The sequence below is a fragment of the Notechis scutatus genome, chromosome 4 (assembly GCF_049901735.1).
Source record: "Notechis scutatus isolate UNSWTSFEM ecotype Mainland chromosome 4, rNotScu1.2, whole genome shotgun sequence".
NCBI lineage: Eukaryota > Metazoa > Chordata > Lepidosauria > Squamata > Elapidae > Notechis > Notechis scutatus.
This window is the reverse complement of record NC_142012.1, coordinates 139,414,776-139,436,219: the sequence shown is the minus strand read 5'-3', so window position 1 is coordinate 139,436,219 and position 21,444 is coordinate 139,414,776. Positions and strand designations below refer to the sequence as shown.

The window sequence follows — 21,444 nt, the reverse complement described above, 5'->3', positions numbered from 1 at the left end:
ACATCTCTTTAAATCAGCAATATGACAGAGATTTAGCTACTTTATCTCTGCACACATTTCCTGTTTGCAAAATAAAACAGTACCCTAAAATTTGACTATATTGCAGCAAGGAAAGATTAGGCAACTTGATGTTTAGAAGATGTTTTAAAACAGTTCTCTCACAATCATAAAACAATCTCCTGGATCTATCCATTATCAAGATAATCATCAGAGGAAACCAGGCTTGCCTATCCCATTATTTGTGGCTCATTAGAGGCTCAAGAAACTGAATATTAGTCTATCAAGATAACAGAGTCACATTTGCTTTATAAAATCATTTAAATTCTGTCTTACTGGATTCTTACCTTTTGTATAATAAATGTTATTTATTAAAAAGATTTTTGAGCACATTTAACTGGCTTCAGTCCAGTATGCTAGGAAAAACCTGAGAGATGTTTTAATTCAATCTCCATTATAGGTAATCCTCAACTTATGGTCGTAATTGTGTCCAGAATTATGATCATAAGATTGTGGTAATAAGTTGAGGCATTGCATGATTGGACCTGAGTTTTTGACAATTTTTGTGGTGATCATTAAATGAATACAGCAGTTGTTAAGCAAGCAGAATCAATCCATTTTCTCCAATAGGCATTTTTTGCCAGTGATCTGAAGTAAATATTGAAAATTGGCAAAAAAAAAAAAAAAAAACTTTGCAAATCAGTCACACACAGGACTCTACAAGTGGCCATAAAGGTGAGTCAGTTGCCAAATACCCAAAATGCAATCACATGATTATGGGGAAGGTATGTGTAGGTATCAAAACTTCAAAACCAAATATAAGTAGCTTTCGGGACATCCATAACTTTTAACGATCGTTGAGCAATTGGCTGTAAATTGAGGATTACCTATAATCCCAACAAGCTTGACTAATGGCATCAAAGTGTGGGATTTGTGCTGCTGCACTGAAACATCACTATCTATTTTTTCTGTTTAGAAAAATTCAATTGAGTAAATAAATAAATTCTATAGGTAGTTCTCAAGATACAACCATAATGGAGCCTGCCATTATTTGAGAGTTGTTAGTTGAAACAGCCTCAAGAAATAACCCCATTAAACAAATGAGACATCCTTTAAACTGAACACTAGGTGCCTCCGAGAGAGGCCCTCATAGTGGGGAGGCTTTCAGTTCTAAAGAGGCATCTAGCCCTGCAGGATCAGTTCCTTACAGCAGTGATCCCCAACCTTTCTTATGCCGCGGCCCGGTATCCCCAACCTTTTTTATGGCGCGGCCCGGTACCGGCATTAGCTGGGCGCCGCCATCTTTTTTTGATGAAAAAATGCTTCCGGTGAGCTTTCTACCCGGAAAAGCTCACCGGAAGCACTTTTTCATCAAAAAAAGATGGCGGCGCCCAGCAAACCAGCGGCCCGGTAGGACTTGTTCCACGGACCGGTACCGGTCCGCGGACCGGTGGTTGGGGACCCCTGCCTTAGAGGGCCTCTTGGCAAATTCCTCTGATTTTGGCACCATGTTCTAGTGTTGCGATACTTTTTTTTTTTTTTTAAAGGAGCCTTTATTTTTTAAGGAGGCTCCATTTTCTAAGCAGGCTCCAATTGTTTGTGCTATTTGTGGAGGCTCCTTTAGAAAACAAAACTTTACAATTTCGCAAGTTTAGAACATGTTGCAAAATTGAAAGTTTGCCATCTATGAGGCTCTGTGAGGAACTGATTCTGAAGAGCTAGGTGTCTCTGCAGAACTGAAACAACGGTAAAGTAAGTTAGACCTTGCTGGGCATGAGAGCAGGCTTGAGTCCTGAAAGTTCTTGGGTGGGATTACTCTTTAATTGCTGGAGTCTACCCCATCTCCCCTTGATTGCTGAGTGCAAAAGAAACCGGAGGCTCACAAGCTCCAGTTGATTCTTGCCATTATATCCGCCTGATCTCCATTGGGTAGATGAGTCGCTGCAGAGACCCAGCAGAGTGGGTGGTGGAGCGCTACAACATCCCTGCAGTCCATCATAGGAGTGAATGATTGCAGGGGTGCTTTAGTGGTTATCATTTTGAAACCAGGTCACATGTAGCTTTTGAGGAGTCTTGTGTAACTTTGAATGGTCACTAAGTGATCTGTCATAAGTCAAGCACTACCTGTATTTTCTAGGTATGATTAAAAGTAATTCCTTAACCTTGGAAAATCAGAAGCTACTGTTATAATTCCTGGTTATAAAATTTTCCAGATAGTGCTGAATTTCATGTTCTAGTATTCCTCAATGATTAAGTAACTTGAGGTTACTGGGACTTTTGTTCAGTAATTTATAGGGATTACAGTCCCCCTCCCCCCCCCCGAGTAAATTTTTCAGGGAGTATTAATCAAAGAAACTTTAGTGTATATTATTGGTTTGCAAGAACAAACATTGTTCTGGAGCTTTGTAACTTTCCAAACATTTTTTTTTCAGAATCTTTGCACAGTAGTATGCTAAAATGTTCCTTCTGTTGTGCCAGTGCTCAGCCCACATCCAATTATGGTTTTGATGCATTTTTGTGGGTGTGTATAGAATGAGACACAAGTAAAAGGTTAGGCCATGTTACACAGCAATCATTGGCTGCCTAGACATTATGAACAAGTTCTTCTCTTTTAGAAAGGTGAAAGTAACTCTTAACCAGCAAGCAAGGCATAGCAATTTATTTACTTGACTTCCAGAAAAGTAGTTTTAATTAGATTTAATATATCAAAAATATTTTTAAAAACATGGAATTGATCTACTTTTTGAGAGTACCATGTAGTTTCATAAAAATTATCTTTGTATAACCAGATTTGAAATAATATCAGAAACTCCAAAATCACAATTAAATGTATACACCTGAAATTATAGAAAATTAGTATAGATCTGAAACATACCACAGCTAAAATACTAGTTAACTTTTATTCTGGAAGCAGCAGCAATGTATTAGTTTAGCAGCAATTGCTTCTTAGCACAAGATGCAGAAGCTGAAATAAATTATAAATTGCTCTGTCTGCATGAGGAAATCCATTTCAACAGTTATTTTCACTTCCCAATAAACCTCTTTTTTTTTGTATGCATATTCCAGAACTGATAATTTAACATGCAAGTGACCTTAAAACTATCAACTGTATGGCTAGTTTATTGAGCCAATTTGTTTTCTTCCCAGTTAAGTTCATATCCAAAAACTTTCCAAATCTATTAAGTATGTCTTTTGTTTGGTTAGCCAAAAAGAACGTAACAGTCTATATATTCCATGTTTCACTCATTCATAGTATCATATAAAAGCAACAGCTGTAAGGGGGGAAAAAACCAATTCTAATCCTAACTTCGTTATGAATGCAATAAGGTCAAAATTCAATCTATAAATCCTTAATATTTCCTCGCAATATTAAAATAAAAATCTATTTCTTATTAGCACTTCCTTCCTACTATACAAAGCATGTCAAAGTACCTTAGTAACCTTTTTAATTACTTTTAAAAGAAATATTTTGCCCCAATTTGGAAATTTTAGTACTGATATCATTCTACAAATGAGTTCTATCCTTTTCAAATGCACTTATATTTGTTGCTATTCATGGTGGGAAAACCCTCTTCAGTATTAAAATGGACCACCAATGCATTACATTTAAGCAAGGCCAAGAAAAAAAAATTAAGTATTTTTTTATTATTCAAGAGAAGTTGTAGAAACAACCTTAATATAAAGGCACAGGAAACAGTTTTGATAACCAAATTAAACAGTTACAGTACAAAAGACAATTTTTATGCACATACAAACCCCAAACATCTCATTCAAAAATATTTTACCATTATTCATGGGCAATGATTAAAAATATAAATTGTCCCTGTACAATAAATACTGGATAGGTGCAAATTGAATAAAACTTATTGCTTTCCACATAGGTGTTTTCCCTGTAGACTGAAAATTATCTTTTTATGATCAGAATCCTGCTTATCAGCACATTATTTCAAGATAAACCATGAATTCCAACCTTAAATTCCCAGGAAACATTGGCAGTTGAACCAACTCAGTAGCTGGTAGTGTTGTTTAAAGCCTACAGCAACAATGCTTCTTATCCATTTGAAAGTGTGGGTATTAAATTAGAATTGCAATAAAGCAAGGCATTTTGCAGCAGACTAGTGTTTAATCTCACATTTCAATTTTGCTCAAATGTGAACTATAGCAACCTAAGTACTATTGGAATACATTGTAACAGAATCCAGAGAAAATTAGGCAAAACTACAATTTTTATATAAACAAACAGGATATTAATCTCTAAATTCTATAGATTATGTCCGTAGGATACTTAACGTGCCTAATGTGCTCTGATTCAGCTATATTAGAAATAAAAGAAACTGCCACAGCAAGAAATTTTCTCAGGAGACAGTTCATCAACTAAATGAAAGTAAGACTGTAGAGACACAATTTGCAAAGAAGTATATGACTAAGCAAGTCAAAGAGAAGAACAATAGGCTTTGCCATTTATTTTATACACCTTTGACATATTCGGTATGTTTTCAGAGTTCGGAAATGGATTGGGCAGTTTTCAGCTCATTCATACTGCTATATCCCACTTGTCCAAATACATTTTTCAGTAACATATTTATCATCTTTAGTATATGATTTATCAGTACTCCATTTTAAAATATTGGAGTCAATTAATTGTTGCTGTAATTAGGAATCTTTGTCATGATCAGAACTTTATTGCTCCAGTGAAGAAACCTTTATAGTAGTTACTGTAAATAAAGAAAACCATACCTTTTAAAAGTTAATTTAGAAGGGATCCAATTTCTTCTTCAACTCCTGATCTGCGGGAACAATTTCAGGCAAATAGAAACCATCAGAGAAAAAATAATAACTGCAACTACACAAAATGCAATGAAACCCTCTACAGTATACATGAAGGGTGCTACTAGAGAGTAAACCTCAAAATTTAAGTCCTGTAAACATTAGTTCAATAATTAGCAGAATTGTGAATAATACAGAATAAATGCTAGTCTGCTAAGCATTTTCTCATTTGTATGTTGTTTTTTACTAGTAGTAGAATAACTGCCTAAAATTTTGGCCAGTAGACTACTGCCACTACAGTACATTATTTTAAGCAATTAGAGACTACACATAACCATTTTCTTTGGCTTATGATTACTATGGTAGCAATTTTTTTAAAAAAGCTTTATTTATCTAGTGCTTCTTCAATACAAAAGAACATTTACTTTTAGTCATGTTTAAAGTTGATCCATGGAAATTAATCAGTCTTTCTGTAGTCATGGCTGTTCTTATAGCCCACTGTTTCTGCTGGATCAATGTAAGCATGACAGGTTTAAACTGTTTGTCTTCATTGAAATAGTTTGTGTATTTCAATTCCCTGATGAGCATAACTTTTATACACTGAAAGGATGGAGTTTTCTATTTAATTAAGATGTGAAGTAGGAATATAAACAATTCCAACATAACTAGGTGAGGTTCACACAACATTTAAGACAGCTTTTACAAGCATATCTTTAATAAGGCATACAAAATATGAAACAAAAGGAATTCAACAACAGAATAAGAAGAGGAATCCTGTACTCAAAAAGCACACAACATTAAATGAAAATCTAGTAGTTACAAAAACAATCAAGGACAGCTTGGATTATCAGCATCTATGTAAATGTCTCTTTTGTAAGTTGTATAAGAGCAGGATAATGACATCAGAAATAAAAGCCTTTAAAACAGGCCCAAATAACTTGACTTTCCAAGGAAGTGTAGTACTCTCACAATACAGTGAAATCTTATTGAGAAAGTGAATTCCATTATCTTTTCAGTCTTCCTATTTCAGTTAAAAGTAGCTCAAGTTGTAGTAGGATATGTAACTTTTGTCAACTTTCATGAAACAACAGTATTCTGCAATTTATTTTCTCATTCTGGTAGCTCTCTTGCTTCAGGTTTAGAATTCACTTGTCCTTATGTCCTTGCCCCAGCACAATACAGTTTTTAACTGTCCGCCCACTATGAACTAGCTCACATTATTACTTAATCGTCCAAGATATTCACGTAATTCTTTTGCAGCCTGGAATCTACCATATCGCTTCTTTGGATTGGCACACTCATCCAGCAAGGCCTCAAGTTGACCATCTTTGGCAATATCAGCTGGAGGATCATGAAGAAGTCCTCCAGAAGTGCCGTGCCAGGTGGCATGTCTTGATAAAAGGTTCTGACAAATAGCATAGTAATTATGATCCACAGTGACCCGAGTACACAAAATCTCCTTTGAGAAAGAAAGACAAGCTTCTTTATCACAGTCATCAAATTTGCTTTCATACCATACATCCCAGTTTTCAGGTTTATCTGTGAAATGCATAGAAAACACAATAGTAAGTAACAGTATTATAACAGAAGAGTCACAAGATCAAAATGCGCTTTGGATTTATCTTATCATGGGACTTTTGTTTGAAGTACATAATTATAAACAACATTTAAAGCTGTTTTAGCATGTTTACTATCAGTTTGAAAAAAAGGCACAAAAATGATTTTAAGAATGTTATGGACATTCATAACACTTTAAAGAAAGGGAAAATAAATATACAGTCTGCAACAGGGGTGTCAAACTCGATTGACGACCCCACCAGGTTTGTGTTTGACTTCGGGGGGCTGGGGAGGGTGTGGCCAGGGTGGGCATGGTCAACATAACATCACTTGTGTTGGGGGGCACCTGTGGTGAACTGTGCACTCTGCCAGTGAAAACGGGCTCCCAAGTTCCATTTTCGACTGTGACAGCCTCCTGCAACCCTCTGTCAGCAAAAATGTTTCTCAGGCAGACCTCAAGCAACTCTAGTGACTTCCATTTTTTCTGGCAGCACCATCAGCCAGTTCTTCACTATTTCCAGAGTGGCCCCACAGGCCAGATCTAAGCAACCTCCGGGTCGGATCCGGCCCCCGGGCCTTAAGTTTGACACCCCAAGTTTATAAGGAGATCAATTGTTAAAAAATATTTTTCCTAAACCAAGAACTATAATTTCTATGAAATTAAGGAAAAAACTCAATGGCAGAATAATGATCACTATCTAATCATCACTTTCTAGGCCATTCTGTCACATAGGCAACTCAGAACCTACATGGGTATGTCACCCAAAATATAATGGTTCGGGATCTACCAATCTAAAGCTTATCCTAATTTGTGACACTTAAGACAATTTTTTTGTTATCTTATTGACCAAGAAAAGATAGCTAAGAAGCAAAGTAGAAGAACTACATACATTTGTTGGGATGTCCATAATATATCCTCACAAAATTATTTACTCTGGCTACTTATAGTTATTGAATGTCTTCCAAGGACTGAACCACTTTTATTGCATATTTCATAGCAGCAAAAATCCCTAGTTTATGTTTGTTCAATAATCCTGTATACTAAGAAATTTAAGTTTTTAAAAAAATAAATGCAAAAATAAAAATGATTTTAAAATTTGTCACTGTATTCACACCAATTACTTTTAGCTGAGGGAAGAAAAATCAAACCATAGCTTAAATTGTTAAAAAGCCACTGAATAAAATAGAAGCTAACTTACTTTGTTTGATTAACTTTTTATCTGCCACCAAAACATTTTCAGCATCCACGATGATAACTTTTCCATCTTTAGGACCTACTGCAAAGTTGTCAAAGCTGACATCAAGGAGGTAGAGTGCAAATTCAAAGCCATTGTTTGTTAGTTGTTCTGCTATTTCCATTAACTGCCATGCCAGGTCCACTCGTTTTTCCCAAGGGGCACTATAATAACTCCATAGTTCTTCTCCCACATAGTTTACAGCTACCATTCTTCCGCATGCTCCAAGGTATTTTGCAAATGGCCATCCTTCATCAGACGGAAAACTCTGTAATGGGAAGAGCCAATTATTAAGGCTGAATACTAAAAGCATTTTCACACAGCACTTTGTATAAAATTTCCATTTATTTTATGTTTGTAATTAAAGCTTATTCCAGGGTTATGAGCTTCCAAAATGGGAAGAATTATGAAATGTATTCTCTCCATCTCGTAATTCATAATCTGTTCATGTTTGTAAACTCAATTCAAAATCACCTATCCTACTCTAATGCTTCAAAATCTCAAAATGTACTATTATATTTTAAGTTCTAGTAATTTAGCACAGCAGAACTACGACCTTCATGTCTTGATCACAGTACCAGAGTTTCTTAACTTTATTCCATTTCAGTGAAACACAAGTTCTCATATCACACTAGGATGCCTATAAATATCCTAAAATTTTTTTATTTCCAATAGGATAAAACTGAACTTTTGACAAAACTGCCAATCCATTCATAGTACTGCTTTCTCATTAAACCTAGTAGATAAATTAATTTACATTTGGCCTCAGACTTGCCCAGAAAAATCTAGATGAATGCACAAGTTTACTAGTAATCACATGAAAAAGCTACACTTACTATATCAATCTCACTCAATAAAAACCTTGAAAAATGCTAGAAAATACAGTATTTCATTTTTTCCCTAAATCTTACAGAGAAGTAAAATAAAAAAATGCCCCTGAGGAACAATCCAATATGAGTACTTATTTAAACTCTCAATTCTCCCATAATTATATTATATCCTTTTAAGCTCGATTCCCCAACTAGATAGGTTCTCTCACACAGTCAGAAAGTCCCAAAATTATTGGCTTTCTTTTTCAGATATTGTGACTTTTAAATTATAGTTACTGGGTGAATCTTTATTCCAGGGTTGGTGATTTTATTTATGTGACTGAGTATTGCAATATAGTATTGTATATTGATCAACCTGTCATTTAAGAGTATGACTATTTGCTCCATTAAGAATGAAGACAATTTGAAACAATTTTGAATCATTAAGAACTGACAATAATAATATTAAGAAGTAAAATACTAAAATCCAATGATAGCTAAGGCCAATTCATACGAATTAAGTTTAGGTTTCACAGCCCAATAAGAATAATTTATAAAAACACACAGAAAACAAATATTAAAAATTTTCCTGAATTACTCTGAAAGGTAAGGTGTTTATAAATGACAGGAGATCCAAAGCTATGAACGACTATTATGAAATAGCTGCAACTGCTTTAGGGTTAACTATGAAGGAGTATAAAGAACAATTACTTGTAAATTAGACTGTATCAGATAGATGCAAGTACCAGCAGGTATTACATATACCTGGCACTGAATACACTTTGCATTCAATACAGAAAATCACAGCCTAAACAGATCCAAAGAGCAGCTTGCCAGAATAAAACTAGAAACTGCCATAATTAAAATTAAGATCAACTATTCAAGAATGTTCAGGGTCTTCAGTAATTACATACTATATGTTCCCATGTAAATATCAATATAAATAATCATGCATGGCTACAGAGGGACATGGACATTTCATTTTACTTCTGAATATGAATAGCAAGAATTCCAAGCAGCAAATAAAATAGCTGTAATTAACAGATACTAATAGACTTCAGATAATCATAAAACTTGAGACTGAAATACAAAATGAATTTTCTCTCATTATTTCTCAATCTTGGCAACTTGAAGATGACTGAACTTCAGCTTTCTGGCCGCAGATTCTGGGAGCTGAAATCCACACATCTTCAAGTTGTCAAGATTGAGAAACATTGTTCTGATCAGCAGCCTGGCTAGGTGGCAACATTCAGTCTGCCTTGGCTGATCTCAAAAGAGTCAGATCAGTTAATGCTTTTATGGGAGACCACCAGGAATATAAGGTATGGAAAGTTAAAAGTGTATTTATATGTTAAATAAATGCAAACCATACCACATCCCCAAAATTGGGACACTCCAAGAAATCTGGAGAGTTAGTTAGTCTATTAGGGCATGACGATCTGACTGTTCCAAGGGTGGACTGGTAGTCTTCCAGAAGTAATCTTCCAAAAAGAAAGATTCTATTACATTAAGGAAGCCACATCTGGAACAGCAATCTACTGGAGAAACAGGACATGCCAGAAATCTTCCAGCATACTGGAACCGCTAACATTAAGTCATCAGTACAATAGATCAGTACAATCATATCAAGCTGTACTAAAGGGAAATCATACGTTAATGAATAGCCACAAAGAACAAGAATTTAATAGTTCCGTTCTTATGCAAGAATTGCATATCTCACTTTCTCATACCTATTTTAATTTAAATATTCTATTCAGCATAAGAGTGATAGAGAGAAGTGTTGTTGAAATATTTTCTAATGATAGGCTGCTTCTATTGTCCTACTATATAGTGCGAAAGTAGTATCCTTTCCAGCAAATAACACATATGCATTTAAATTTCGAAATGCTCAATGTTTCCTTTTCACTAGTAAATTCTAATCTATTTACCACCAACAGCAAATATAATATGTGGCAAGCAGACACAGAGACTCATAAACTGGTGAGAAAAAAAATTAATACTAGTATTTCTAGTGCAACAATATATCACAAATGAAGAAAAGAATTACCACACTTTTTATCACATTATGCACTAGTATTTTTGAGTTATTGTTTTTAAGTGATATCTTTTTATATATGGTCTAAATTCAGATTTGAAAATGACATAGGAGATGCAGATAAAAAGCAAAATATTTATACCATTGAGGATCGTTCTGTCAGTAATAAAAGTGTGCATGTGCATGTAACAGAAATATATTATATGTGAATTTACTACTTTAACATCAACAAATAAGGAAGGGCCATGCAATATCTCAATGTACTGCTCAAAGTACATGATTGTATATAACGATGAGCCACACATCAATTACAGGTAATCTTCTGTTAATGATCACTCCTTCCACAACTGGTCGAAATAACAATGGCGCTGAACAGGAGATAGTTCATCATTACTAAAATGAAAATTTGAAGTTTCTACTTGGAATTGTCATATGCTGCCTTATTAATTTCAGAATCTTCAGACGAACATTATATTCAACAAAAACAAAGCAGGATACTCAAGAGACTTGACCAAATTTGAAAATTTTGCAACACAAACCCCAGAACTATTGGGCCTTATTCATAAGTTAGGGAACTGAGAAAATCAAAATTGTATCAAAATTGTATAATTAAATTAATGAACAGACCTGAGAGGTAATAATGGGAAGACAAATATCACGTTTACTGTAAATACTACCAAATAAAACTGATAATACAGTACTTCAATGCTGATTCCAAAAACAGGTGATTCATGTTAAAATTTGGAAATGAAATAAATGAATTTGGGTTTTTTTGTCATAATTGGAAGAAACAAAAAATATTGTAAGATAATTCATTATGGAATGAAACAAATATTAACTGTTAAATTTTCTACCTTGCCAGTTGTGTTTCAGTTAAATATTAGTAAATCTTGATATTCCTATAAAGTATATAGAGTTCGATTTTTCACTTGGTCAAAACTGGCAGGTACTTTATAATTCTTTCTGGAAAGAATTACAATTTTGTCTTAGTAGAAAAAAAGACTAACCTGTGGAATATGCATCAATGTCAACAATTACGTTTTACTGTATTTAGTTATAAAATATTAAACCAGGAAAGGTGCCTGGGCCACATGGACGCTTTCTTACAGGGACAAAATATGTCAAAGCATTGAAAGAGGCTAATATAGCACTAATACCTAAAGAATGACAAGATTTGACTTTAATAAGAAACTATAGACCAATAACATTATAGAATAATGATTATAAAATAATTTGAAACAATTCTAGCTGATAAATTGAAAATATTTTTGCAAGAATTATTCATGAACATCGATTTGAGTTTTCAACTAAAACAGAGTTAAAGAAAAATGTTAGAAATGTTTTGGACAGGGTTTCTTGTTCAATGCACTGAAGATATGGATTTTGGAAAGAATTTTATAAAATGGGCGAGATCAATTTATTTATACATATAAAACACAAATATAAATTTAAGATTTAACAAAACTATGTGAGATACAAAAAGGAACAAAACAATGCTGCCCGCATTCTCTCTCTTATTTTCGTTCTTGAAATACAGAATAGATGTATAAAATGAGAGGCTTACGGGAGTAAAGATTAAAACATACTTATAACAGCTTTTGAGTAACTTGATGTTGCTTTTAGAAGATTCTTTAAAGGAAATTGAATAGATACATTAACTAAATTAAGTTAATGAGTGAATTAAAAGTATTTCATGTGTTAGTAGGGTTGAAGATCAGCCGTGGTGGCACAGTGGTTAGAGTGCACTACTGCAGGCTACTTCTGCTGATTGCTAATTGTCAGCAGCTTGGCAGTTCAAGTCCCACCAGGCTGAAGGTTGACTCAGCCTTCCATCCTCCTTCTGAGGTGGATAAAATGAGAACGCAGATTGTTGGAGCAATATGCTGACTCTATAAAACGCTTAGAGGGGGCTGTAAAAGCACAGTGAATTGGTATGTAAATCTAAGTGCTACTGCTCACACTCACAAAGACTCAATAGATCTTTTTATCTTCATCAGTGTGTGTGTGTGTGTCTATGTGTATGTGAGAGAGGGGAGAGGATTAAGAGCATTCAGACCAACAATGTCTTACTGTATATATTGGGTCACTTTCTGGGTCCTTAAAAGCTGAGGTTACAATTTTAAAAAAAAATATTAAACACATGATTTTTTTTAGTATGCAGTTAACTTGGGAAGTTAACATATTAAGAGCCCAGAAGATTTTGGATTATACTTTTGAATTATTTAGAAGATATTTTTTCACAGGAAAATGGAGATTGCTTTGGGTTTTCTTTAATGTTAAGGAAACTTTGAAGACTGGATTTTGGAAACAGAAGATAATTAAAAAGGAACAGAAATCCTTAGTACAAAATTTAAATACTTCTCAATCACATTCTTTAGAGATACCATAGAGTTAAGCTATTCAAATTATTTTTACCTACTGGGATGAAAGTTACTTCTCTTTTCTTTTTATTTTTCACACTTTCCTTTATTTTTTCTGTTGGTATTTTTTCTAGTTCATAATTGATTTTTCTTCTTTTTATTTATAATTGTTAATAAAAATATTTTAAAAGCAAAAAAATTATTTAAAGGCATGGGATGAAGTTAAAAAAATAAGATAGAAGAAACTACAGTTGTCTTTGCTGGGAAGAATTTGTGTGGTTAAGATTAGTGTATTGCCTAGAATGTGTTTGTTTCACACAATACCTGTTTTTACAATTGATAAATCATTTAAATAGTGGGGGGGAAAACAAGGGTTAAATACAAGGTGCTACAATATGATAAGAGAAGCGAAGTATTAGATTTAACCTGATTTAGAATTGTATTTTGCAGTTTGTGTTGTTTGATTTGGATGAAGGAGTAGACACTCTGAGAAATAGAGGACTTTTGAAGTTAGAAGAACCCAATCTGAGTTTGGGTGGCATGATACCTATGATACAATACAGCTAAGGTTAATGTAGATTTTAAAAATCAATATGTCTGACATGCAATATTGTTAATATAATAGGTACAAACCCAGGTGATACCCCAATTCACCTTTCTGAGTCTCAGAACAAGAACCATTTTGACAAGAACATATCCTGAAAAACTAGAATTTTGTCAAGGATATAAGATAAAACAAGAGAAGACCTGGTGGCAGTCTGATATGGTTTTCTTATCTACATTAAGATTTAAAGTAAATAAAATAATTTATGGGTAGAACACTATAAGATTGAATTAAAATAAAACTGTATACAAATGATAGACGTGTTATTAAAACATATGAACTTTTATCAAAATTTGAAACAGGTAAAAAAAATGATAAAGTGAACATGAGATCAACAAAAAGGCATTTTTGTAGTACATTGTTGTTGTTTTCTTTCACACTTTTAACTTTCTGATCTTTTTTATTTTTTTCTTACTCCGTATTAGTTTCTATTAGTTTATCTTCTTTGTGTTTTTAATAAAATTATATTTAAAAAACCACTTGCAATTTAAAAACAAGCTAATATAAAAATTAGATCATTCCTACTTCATTGTAAGGATTCACCTACTTAAATCTGATAGAAATTTCAATTATTCTAACTGATGATTTCTGTTAGAGTCTCTATTTTTCCTTTTTTTTAGTTGCATAGTTAAATAGCAGGTAAAATAATTTCAACAAAAGATGCAGATGGTAAAAGTTAATATAATAGAATGAGCACATGTAAGTTTTTTGCACAATCCACCGGAATTTTAGACCAATGCTTGCAGATTGAGATAACTGCAGTAAATTTATTCCATACATTTTTTCATTTTTAGCTGTTATATGTTCCAAAAATGTACTCTTGTGAGTTCTTATGAATCACAAATCACTTTCACAGAATTATCAGACAAATTTGTCCCATTAATTTACAAAGATTTATAAAAATTAATTTTTTTTCATTAATTATATAGCACCAATGTCACTAAAACAAAAGCCATCAATTGTGAAATTATGCACAAATGTGTAATTCTGCATTGTATAACCTGATTGGATTACTGAAACCTGCGTATATAATGAAGAATCAGCCAAAGATCCACTGAGATTAGTATCCTATTTCCAATTATAGCCAGCAAAATGTTTTGTAGAAATTAACTTAGATCGCTTTATCAAATAACAATCCCAAACTGCTAACCATTTATACAAATTATTGTTTAGCTTTGACTCTGGGAACAAATGCAGTCTACAAACTATTATTGCTAATGCACTGCCATTTCTTCTTAAGCACCAGTGAACTATTAAATCTTCCTTAACTGTATTATAGTATTTACTTTCTAAGTATTTCTTAAGATAAATCTGGATAATGTTCAACTACTTTACCCCTGTTTACCCCTTTAATCAATATTCACAATGATAATGTATCATATATTGCACAAGTAATATTATCCATCACTGGCCAGGAATATTCTAACTAAGACACACTGCTTATATGAAAATGACATAGTATTCCTGATACCAGGATTATAGACTGTAATAATACAAACACTTGCAACATGGAAAAATAACAAATTCTCATGTATATACGAGGCATAAAATACTTACCCTTTCCTTTCAAATCAATTTTTTTGTTAATGTGAAATCTTTTAGACTTTTTAAAAAGAAACATATTTAAATAAATTCCAGTGGAAGTTATTAAGCAATGCAAAGGCTTAAATGGTAGTTATTTCTGGAGAGATAATTAATGTACCTCTGTTATGTAGAGGTATACTGAATATTTAAAGCTCTTAACAAATTGTTTCAAAATGAGAAATAAAAAAAATATTCTGTCTAATCTAACCACGCTTTATGTTCAATATCTACCAAAATAAAATCATGTACACTTACTCTGCCTTACTACCTCAATTAATCCAACAATAAATATGCATGGTGAAGTATATGTTAATTCTTTCAGCATCTAAACAATGCTTCTAGCATTGTTTTCATGCAGAACCAACATCTTTAACAATTTTTGCAAATTATTTCTGTTTATCTGTTTACAATGATTGTATTTTAAAGATTAGATCATAATAACTGAAGCTATCAAGTTTTCAATTCAAGAATTTTAATTATGCAGAACTTTTGCACACATAAAAGCAAAAAATGTTACTTTGAAAGGAAACCTGCAAGAAAAATCACAATAAAAGTTTTATCAGCTATGTTTGTGGGAGAAGACTAAGTTCATGACATCCTTTAAAAATAGTTAGAAATATACAAACTGTTACATGTCACTAAATGCTCAGTAGAGCACAAGCTGTTTCAGCAAACCATTATGTTGTCAGCCATCCCCTTTTTGTCGACCATTCCAGTAACTGGAAGTGACTTAACCATTTATTTCACAAACACACTGCTTTTCATAAGATGTGAAAGATGAAAGATGTATAAAATGGTATAATTAGACAAACTTAATTATTGCATTATACTTATGCAGCTGATATGTGCAAAATAAAATGTATATTGTTCAATGATCACCTATGTAATTATAGTTTCAATTTTGTCCCTCAAAATTGTTAGCTAATAGTTTAGCTAACTATTTCTGATGACATAGAACAAATTTTTAACAGGTGAATACCTAAAATAATGAATACACTGTGTCAAATAAATCATATTTCTCAACATAACACATCCTGTAATAATTTAGATCTATACTGCCATAATTTTTACTGTTCTGCATAGCACTGTTTCGAAATGTAACTAGAAATACTGAATTTGATGCCTGTCAAAAATATTACACTTAATGTGTTAACAATCCTGATTTAACTGAATGAATGCTATGTTAACATTACTGAAGCCTCAAGCAGGAGGACATCTTTCATTTTTTGGCTGTCCCCATAAGCCTACTTATATGAGAAACAAGTTTCAAGCAATAATAGCTGGAAAGAAATGGAGTTTAGCAAAAAGAAAGTTATGTACAAAGACACATATCCAAGAAGATTTAAGATATACTTCAATACATGGTAAATAATAAAAATACAATTATATCCACAGCTTATGCTGTAACAGAATCTCAGAGAAAGAATTATATTTTACCACTCTATAATACATGTTTTCTTACTGAAATTGAATTAATATTGATTTAACTAAATTTCAACTGATTACACTAGCATTCAAATACACTACTTGAGACATATTCAAATATTTAAATACTTTGGCTACATTGTCTCAAAACAAGTTGCTTAGTATATTCATAATCTCCTGTTGTCTTTTCTATTTTATGTCTTGAAGAAAATATTAAAAAGCAGACATTCAACATCTCAGTGCACAAATAACTCTAATGAATGCAAAACAGTTTCAGCTATGATTTAAGGCTTTTTGGGGACACTTCTACATCCAAAAGAAATGTCATTCAATACCTGAATTCAGGGGACACTCAAAGTATGTAAAACTAGCTAGTCAACAAGAAAGAAAAAGAAATGAATTCAATTTTGGTAGATGGAAAAGAGATGCATTTTACCATATACTTTTCATTAAACACCTGGCATTTGAGAAGCAATTAATTAAGATGTAGGATCGTACCAATTCGAAACAGACACATTTAAGAAGCCCTAAAATCAGTTTCTGCACAGCTATGAATGTCAAATTTGCTACTCTAGCCAAAAGGAAGGATGGGGAAAAGAAAACCCGTGTTGTACTTTTAAAGCCAGAGCCTATGAAATCCGAGAAGCCAAACAAAAGGCAATGGATGGGTATCCCTTCAAGATATTAGAAGATACTGAAAATATACTTACTGCTCCTACTAAAGCTAAAATTGTTTCTGATCTTCGAAATTACGAGGCAGGAAAGCTTAACTAGGGTTTCACCTACAGAAGGAGGGAAAATCCCTAGGAGACCGCATGTTGTCTGCCTCAGCCAGGTTAACGCTGAACCTTTAAATCCCTCTACGGCCATCCGTTTACGGTCCTTTTCACGCAACCATTAGCTGACGTGCAATCCAGCTACCTGGGAAGGAGGCGGGAGGCGGGGGTAAGCGAGGTCCCCGCCAGGGCCAAGGTGAAAGCGGGAAGAGACCCGGCAGCGGCGGCCCCTTACCTGAAGCACGAGAGGCTCCGGGTTGAAGGCGAGCGTGATGAGCAGCTGCATGCGCTCCGACTCCTTCAGGTTGCGGAGCAGAAAACTGCCCGAGTCCTTGGTCTCGGCGTAGCGACGGACGAGGCGGTCGAGGAGGCGCTGAGAGGGGCAGTGCACCAGGTCCGACCAACCTTCCACAACGTCGGGAGTTAAAAGTCGGACGTCTCCGTTGATGCTGGCGAACTCGGTGGCGTGCAGGGCCTGGAGCAAGTCGCAGCGTCCCCTGCCGGTGGCGCGCCGGCAGATCTTGGCGTCGATGTCGGCGAGCTCCCGCGCGGAGCCCAAGCGCTTGAGCACGACCCGGCGGCTGCCTTCGCGGGGCTCCCCATAGCGAGCGAAGTAGACGTTCTTGACGTTAAGGAAGTCGAGGAGGCGCAGGCGGCCCCAGCTCTCCAGGCGCAGCTGTCCGTTCAGGAACTTGCGGCACCAGCTGGTGCCCCAGCAGGCCGGGCACTTGTTCAGCTGCAAGAAGCGCCGCTCGGCCAGCTCGTTGCGTTGCAGGGAGGCCAGCAACGAAGGCGAGTTGAGGACCAGCGCCGCCGCCAAGATACCCAGCACCGCCAGCTTCACGTAGCGGTACAGCCGCCCCAACTTCAGCGACACCAGCCGGAGCATCGTCCGCCGCCGCCGCAACCGACCGACCAACTGGCCGACCGGCCGGACCAGCCGGCGGGGCACCCCCCTCGCTGGCACTGCCTCCCGTCCTTTCGCACCCTGCACTTCTTCCCACGCTGCAGCGCCAGCGCCGATAAACTCTCCACCGCGAGGCTCGCCTGATAAAAAGCAGCCAAGTTACGGAGGGGAGGGGAGGGGAGGGAAAGGGGCGGTGCCGAGGCCGCCGCCGAGAGCCCGCCGGACGGGGCCGCCCCGCCCCCTTCGAGGGGAGGAGCTCCAGCAATCACTGCTGCCACACTGGCGCTAAACGGCGCGCGCCTCCGATCCGAATGGAGGCGCGTGAAGGATTAAGCACGGGCGAGATTGCGAGCTGGCTGGCGGCGCGGGGTGGGTGGGAATGAGGAGGACGGCAGCTCTTTCATGGGGGTGCACCTTCCTATAACTCTGTGCACGGAGGGTGGGGAACTAACTCCGGTATTCTTCGCCGAGTCAGTTTGAGATAGGGGAGGATGGAAGGGAGGCGGAGCCGGAGAGGCTCTGAATAGTGGAGGAGGGGGCGCGTAAGAGGGTGTGGCTTTGCGGGAGCGCGCTCCAAGCGGGACGGGGAGGGATGGATTGTGTCGCCCCTCATTACGTCTCCACATCTAGATCCAACTGCATAACAATGTGTTGTCTGCTGAGCGCGTTTGTCTTTTTTAAAAAAAAAAAAAAAAATTCTCGGTCTGTTTAAGAAGAAGGGGGAAATGAGCCGGAATGAGAGAAATAAGCCGCGTCCGCCATGTTGCCTTTATTGGAAAAGCGGGGGGGGGGGGGTTCCGAGGCACTGGGTCGGTGCTCCCTGCTGTCTTGACCTTCGGTTAATTGGCCGGGGCTGATTAATTTGAACATCTCCCCCATTAAAACCGTGCGAATGAGGGAGTGGGCCGCAACCGTCCTCGTACTTTTCCAGCTCCCCTTTGCCCCTCTAAGCCGTTCCCTACTCGCTCAGATTGCTAAAACTCGCGGCTGACCAAAGCAGTTCTGGCTTTCTGCAGAGATCAGCCGCGCTGCGCTGGAAACGGGGGTTGCTTTTAGAAAGTCAAAGTGGGATTGTATGTGTGACAGAATAGCATTTGGGAAACTTAAATATATGTCCCACATTTATACAGAGTCACACGTATGAGCTGTCCAAGTGATGGGAGTTCCTTTTAACTCCCAGGTGGCAAAAAGAGAAAGGGGGGGGTACATTTTAAGAGCAGACTAATTCATTTGTGCAATGATAGGTTTAAATCAGATGTTTTTATGTGTGTGTATGTATGTGTGTGTATATATATATATATATATATGAGAGAGAAAGAGAGAGAGAGAGAGAGAGATTTTATTCCCCTCCCTGCATAAAATTATTTAAACAAAACTTCTTGTGTACACACAACATAGTTGTCCAAATATGATCAGCTAACTGTAAATGAAGTTGGTCTACTATTGGTTAGATTTATATTCAGCCAGATACCAGGTTTTCAAGTTGAAGTTCATAATAATTTTATTTGCACAACAACCCTGTGCGGTAGGTTGGATTGAGACGGTGAATGTGCTCAACTAATCTAGTAAATTATCATGGCTGAGGCTTAGCACATCAGCATATTAACCATCTCACCAGCCAGAATCTAAGTTGTTTGGAATCATTTTCACATGCAATGCTTAGTTAGCAATTTGTATGTTCCAAACAAGTATACATCATCTTAAGTGACACCTGTAATAATAACCATACTAATTTTAGGAATTTACTTTGTATTGTAAACTTGACTGTCACATTCTAAACGAGAGTGTTGCAGAACCTGTATTCCATTAAATTACATTTTTCCCTAAAAGATTTCAAAATGCGTGTGTTTTGGTTATGTACCTACAGCTCCACCTTGAACAAACTATAGTTACACAATAACATTGAGGGCAAAAACATTGTTATGCAAGTCTGTATTGCCTATGGGATGCTTCAGAATAAAGAAAGGTATACTATCCTCCATGTAACTTTTTAGTTAGGCATATGATTCAATATCAGTGAACAAGATTAAGAAATAATCTGACATGAGGTAGCAAAGATACCATATTTTCATTCCAAGTAACATGAGTTGCAAGTAAGGTTAATTTCTTATATTTTGGATTTCAATAGTTACATAGTTATGAAGTTGAAAACAACTATATTAAGAAGATTGGATTTTCAGTTTGCATGAAATAATTGAATATATGCAGAATATTGAGATTATAAATAACAAAACAGTATTAGTTCAGTTTAGGAAATACACATAAAAATAATATGCCAAATTTCTGTTTTCCATTTTTTATGATTACTTGTTTTTCCTTGGGGGTGGGGGATCAACTGATTATGAACAAATCAAAGAAATAAAACCACATATTAAGTTCTAGCAATTACCTTCTTATTTTAAATATATATATTTGATAGGTGCCTAAGTGAAAATATTTCCATTTTCCACAGTCATAAAGCATAGCTATATTGCTCCCTCTGTAACTACTACTGATTTTGTTTACTTATCCATTAAATTTATGTCAGTTCCTCATAATACAGTAGTTTTATATAATAGAATGTGATACTTTCAAATAGGAAATAGTAGTTTTCATTATTCTGGTATATTGGTTCATAGATATTTTACAGAGCTTTAACTTATTCTTGATAAACTGCTTAGAATTGTGCCTTGAAACAAATTTTAGAATCAATATTTTTAATCTGATAAGGGAATTGTAATATGAAACTTCTCTATGAATATCAATTCTTGCTTGAACTTGAAGTTATTAACATTTTAAATAATATTCTTGAGCACTGAATATGTGAAATTTTTTCCAGTGCTAATTTCAATCCAAAGTGCATATTTGCAGCATATTAAACAAGTTAAAATAGCACCATATGTTCTATGAGAATTAAAATTGAAAATTCAATATATATACACTGCCTTTAAGAAATTATATTTGGAATTTAATTAATAGTCTGTTCCTTTCAATCGTAATAGTACAACCAACATAATTTCCCATTTACATTGTATTTTATTCTAGTTTGAGTTTTAACTGTTACATATCACTACATTTTTTTTACTTGTTACATTTTTATACTGTGTCCAAACCATCTTGTCAACATTAGTAAAAATGTGTTGTTGTTGTTTTACTTTATATGGTGTCTGGCTTTTAATTTAAGAATTGTCATAATCAAAGGCTTTCATAATTTCATTTTCCCTTCATTTCTCTCAAAAATAAATTTTATAAATGTTTAATATCCTATCAGAAAAAAACATTTACAGGTAGGGAAGTATATTTCTCACAAAATTGAAAAAAATTGATACACAGATATAAGAAAGTTTTAAAATAATACATGTAGAATTTTCAAATAGTTTTAAAATAATGGTGGGGAGGAAGGATTGTT

The 21,444-nt window shown here is 35.3% G+C and overlaps 1 protein-coding gene across 1 annotated transcript; it reads right to left on the bottom strand.

Annotated features, from left to right (window-relative positions):
• Positions 1-5,450: 5,450 nt before the first annotated feature.
• On the bottom strand, positions 5,451-18,658 carry DIPK2A (divergent protein kinase domain 2A). Its single transcript, XM_026664695.2, has 3 exons — positions 17,385-18,658; positions 7,521-7,824; positions 5,451-6,303 (listed from the first exon to the last, which is right to left on the bottom strand). Exons 1-3 carry the CDS (start codon positions 18,036-18,038, stop codon positions 5,972-5,974), a joined length of 1,290 nt encoding a protein of 429 aa, XP_026520480.1. The 5' UTR covers positions 18,039-18,658; the 3' UTR covers positions 5,451-5,971.
• Between the last annotated feature and the right edge of the window lie 2,786 nt (positions 18,659-21,444).

Excerpts from the sequence above, each read along its gene's own strand:
- DIPK2A (XM_026664695.2), bottom strand. The coding sequence starts at position 18,038 with ATGCTCCGGCTGGTGTCGCTGAAGTTGGGGCGGCTGTACCGCTACGTG. Across the intron at positions 7,825-17,384 it reads CGGAGCCTCTCGTGCTTCAG|AGTTTTCCGTCTGATGAAGG; the intron begins GTAAGGGGCCGC and ends TTCCCATTACAG. Across the intron at positions 6,304-7,520 it reads TAAAAAGTTAATCAAACAAA|ATAAACCTGAAAACTGGGAT; the intron begins GTAAGTTAGCTT and ends TGCATTTCACAG.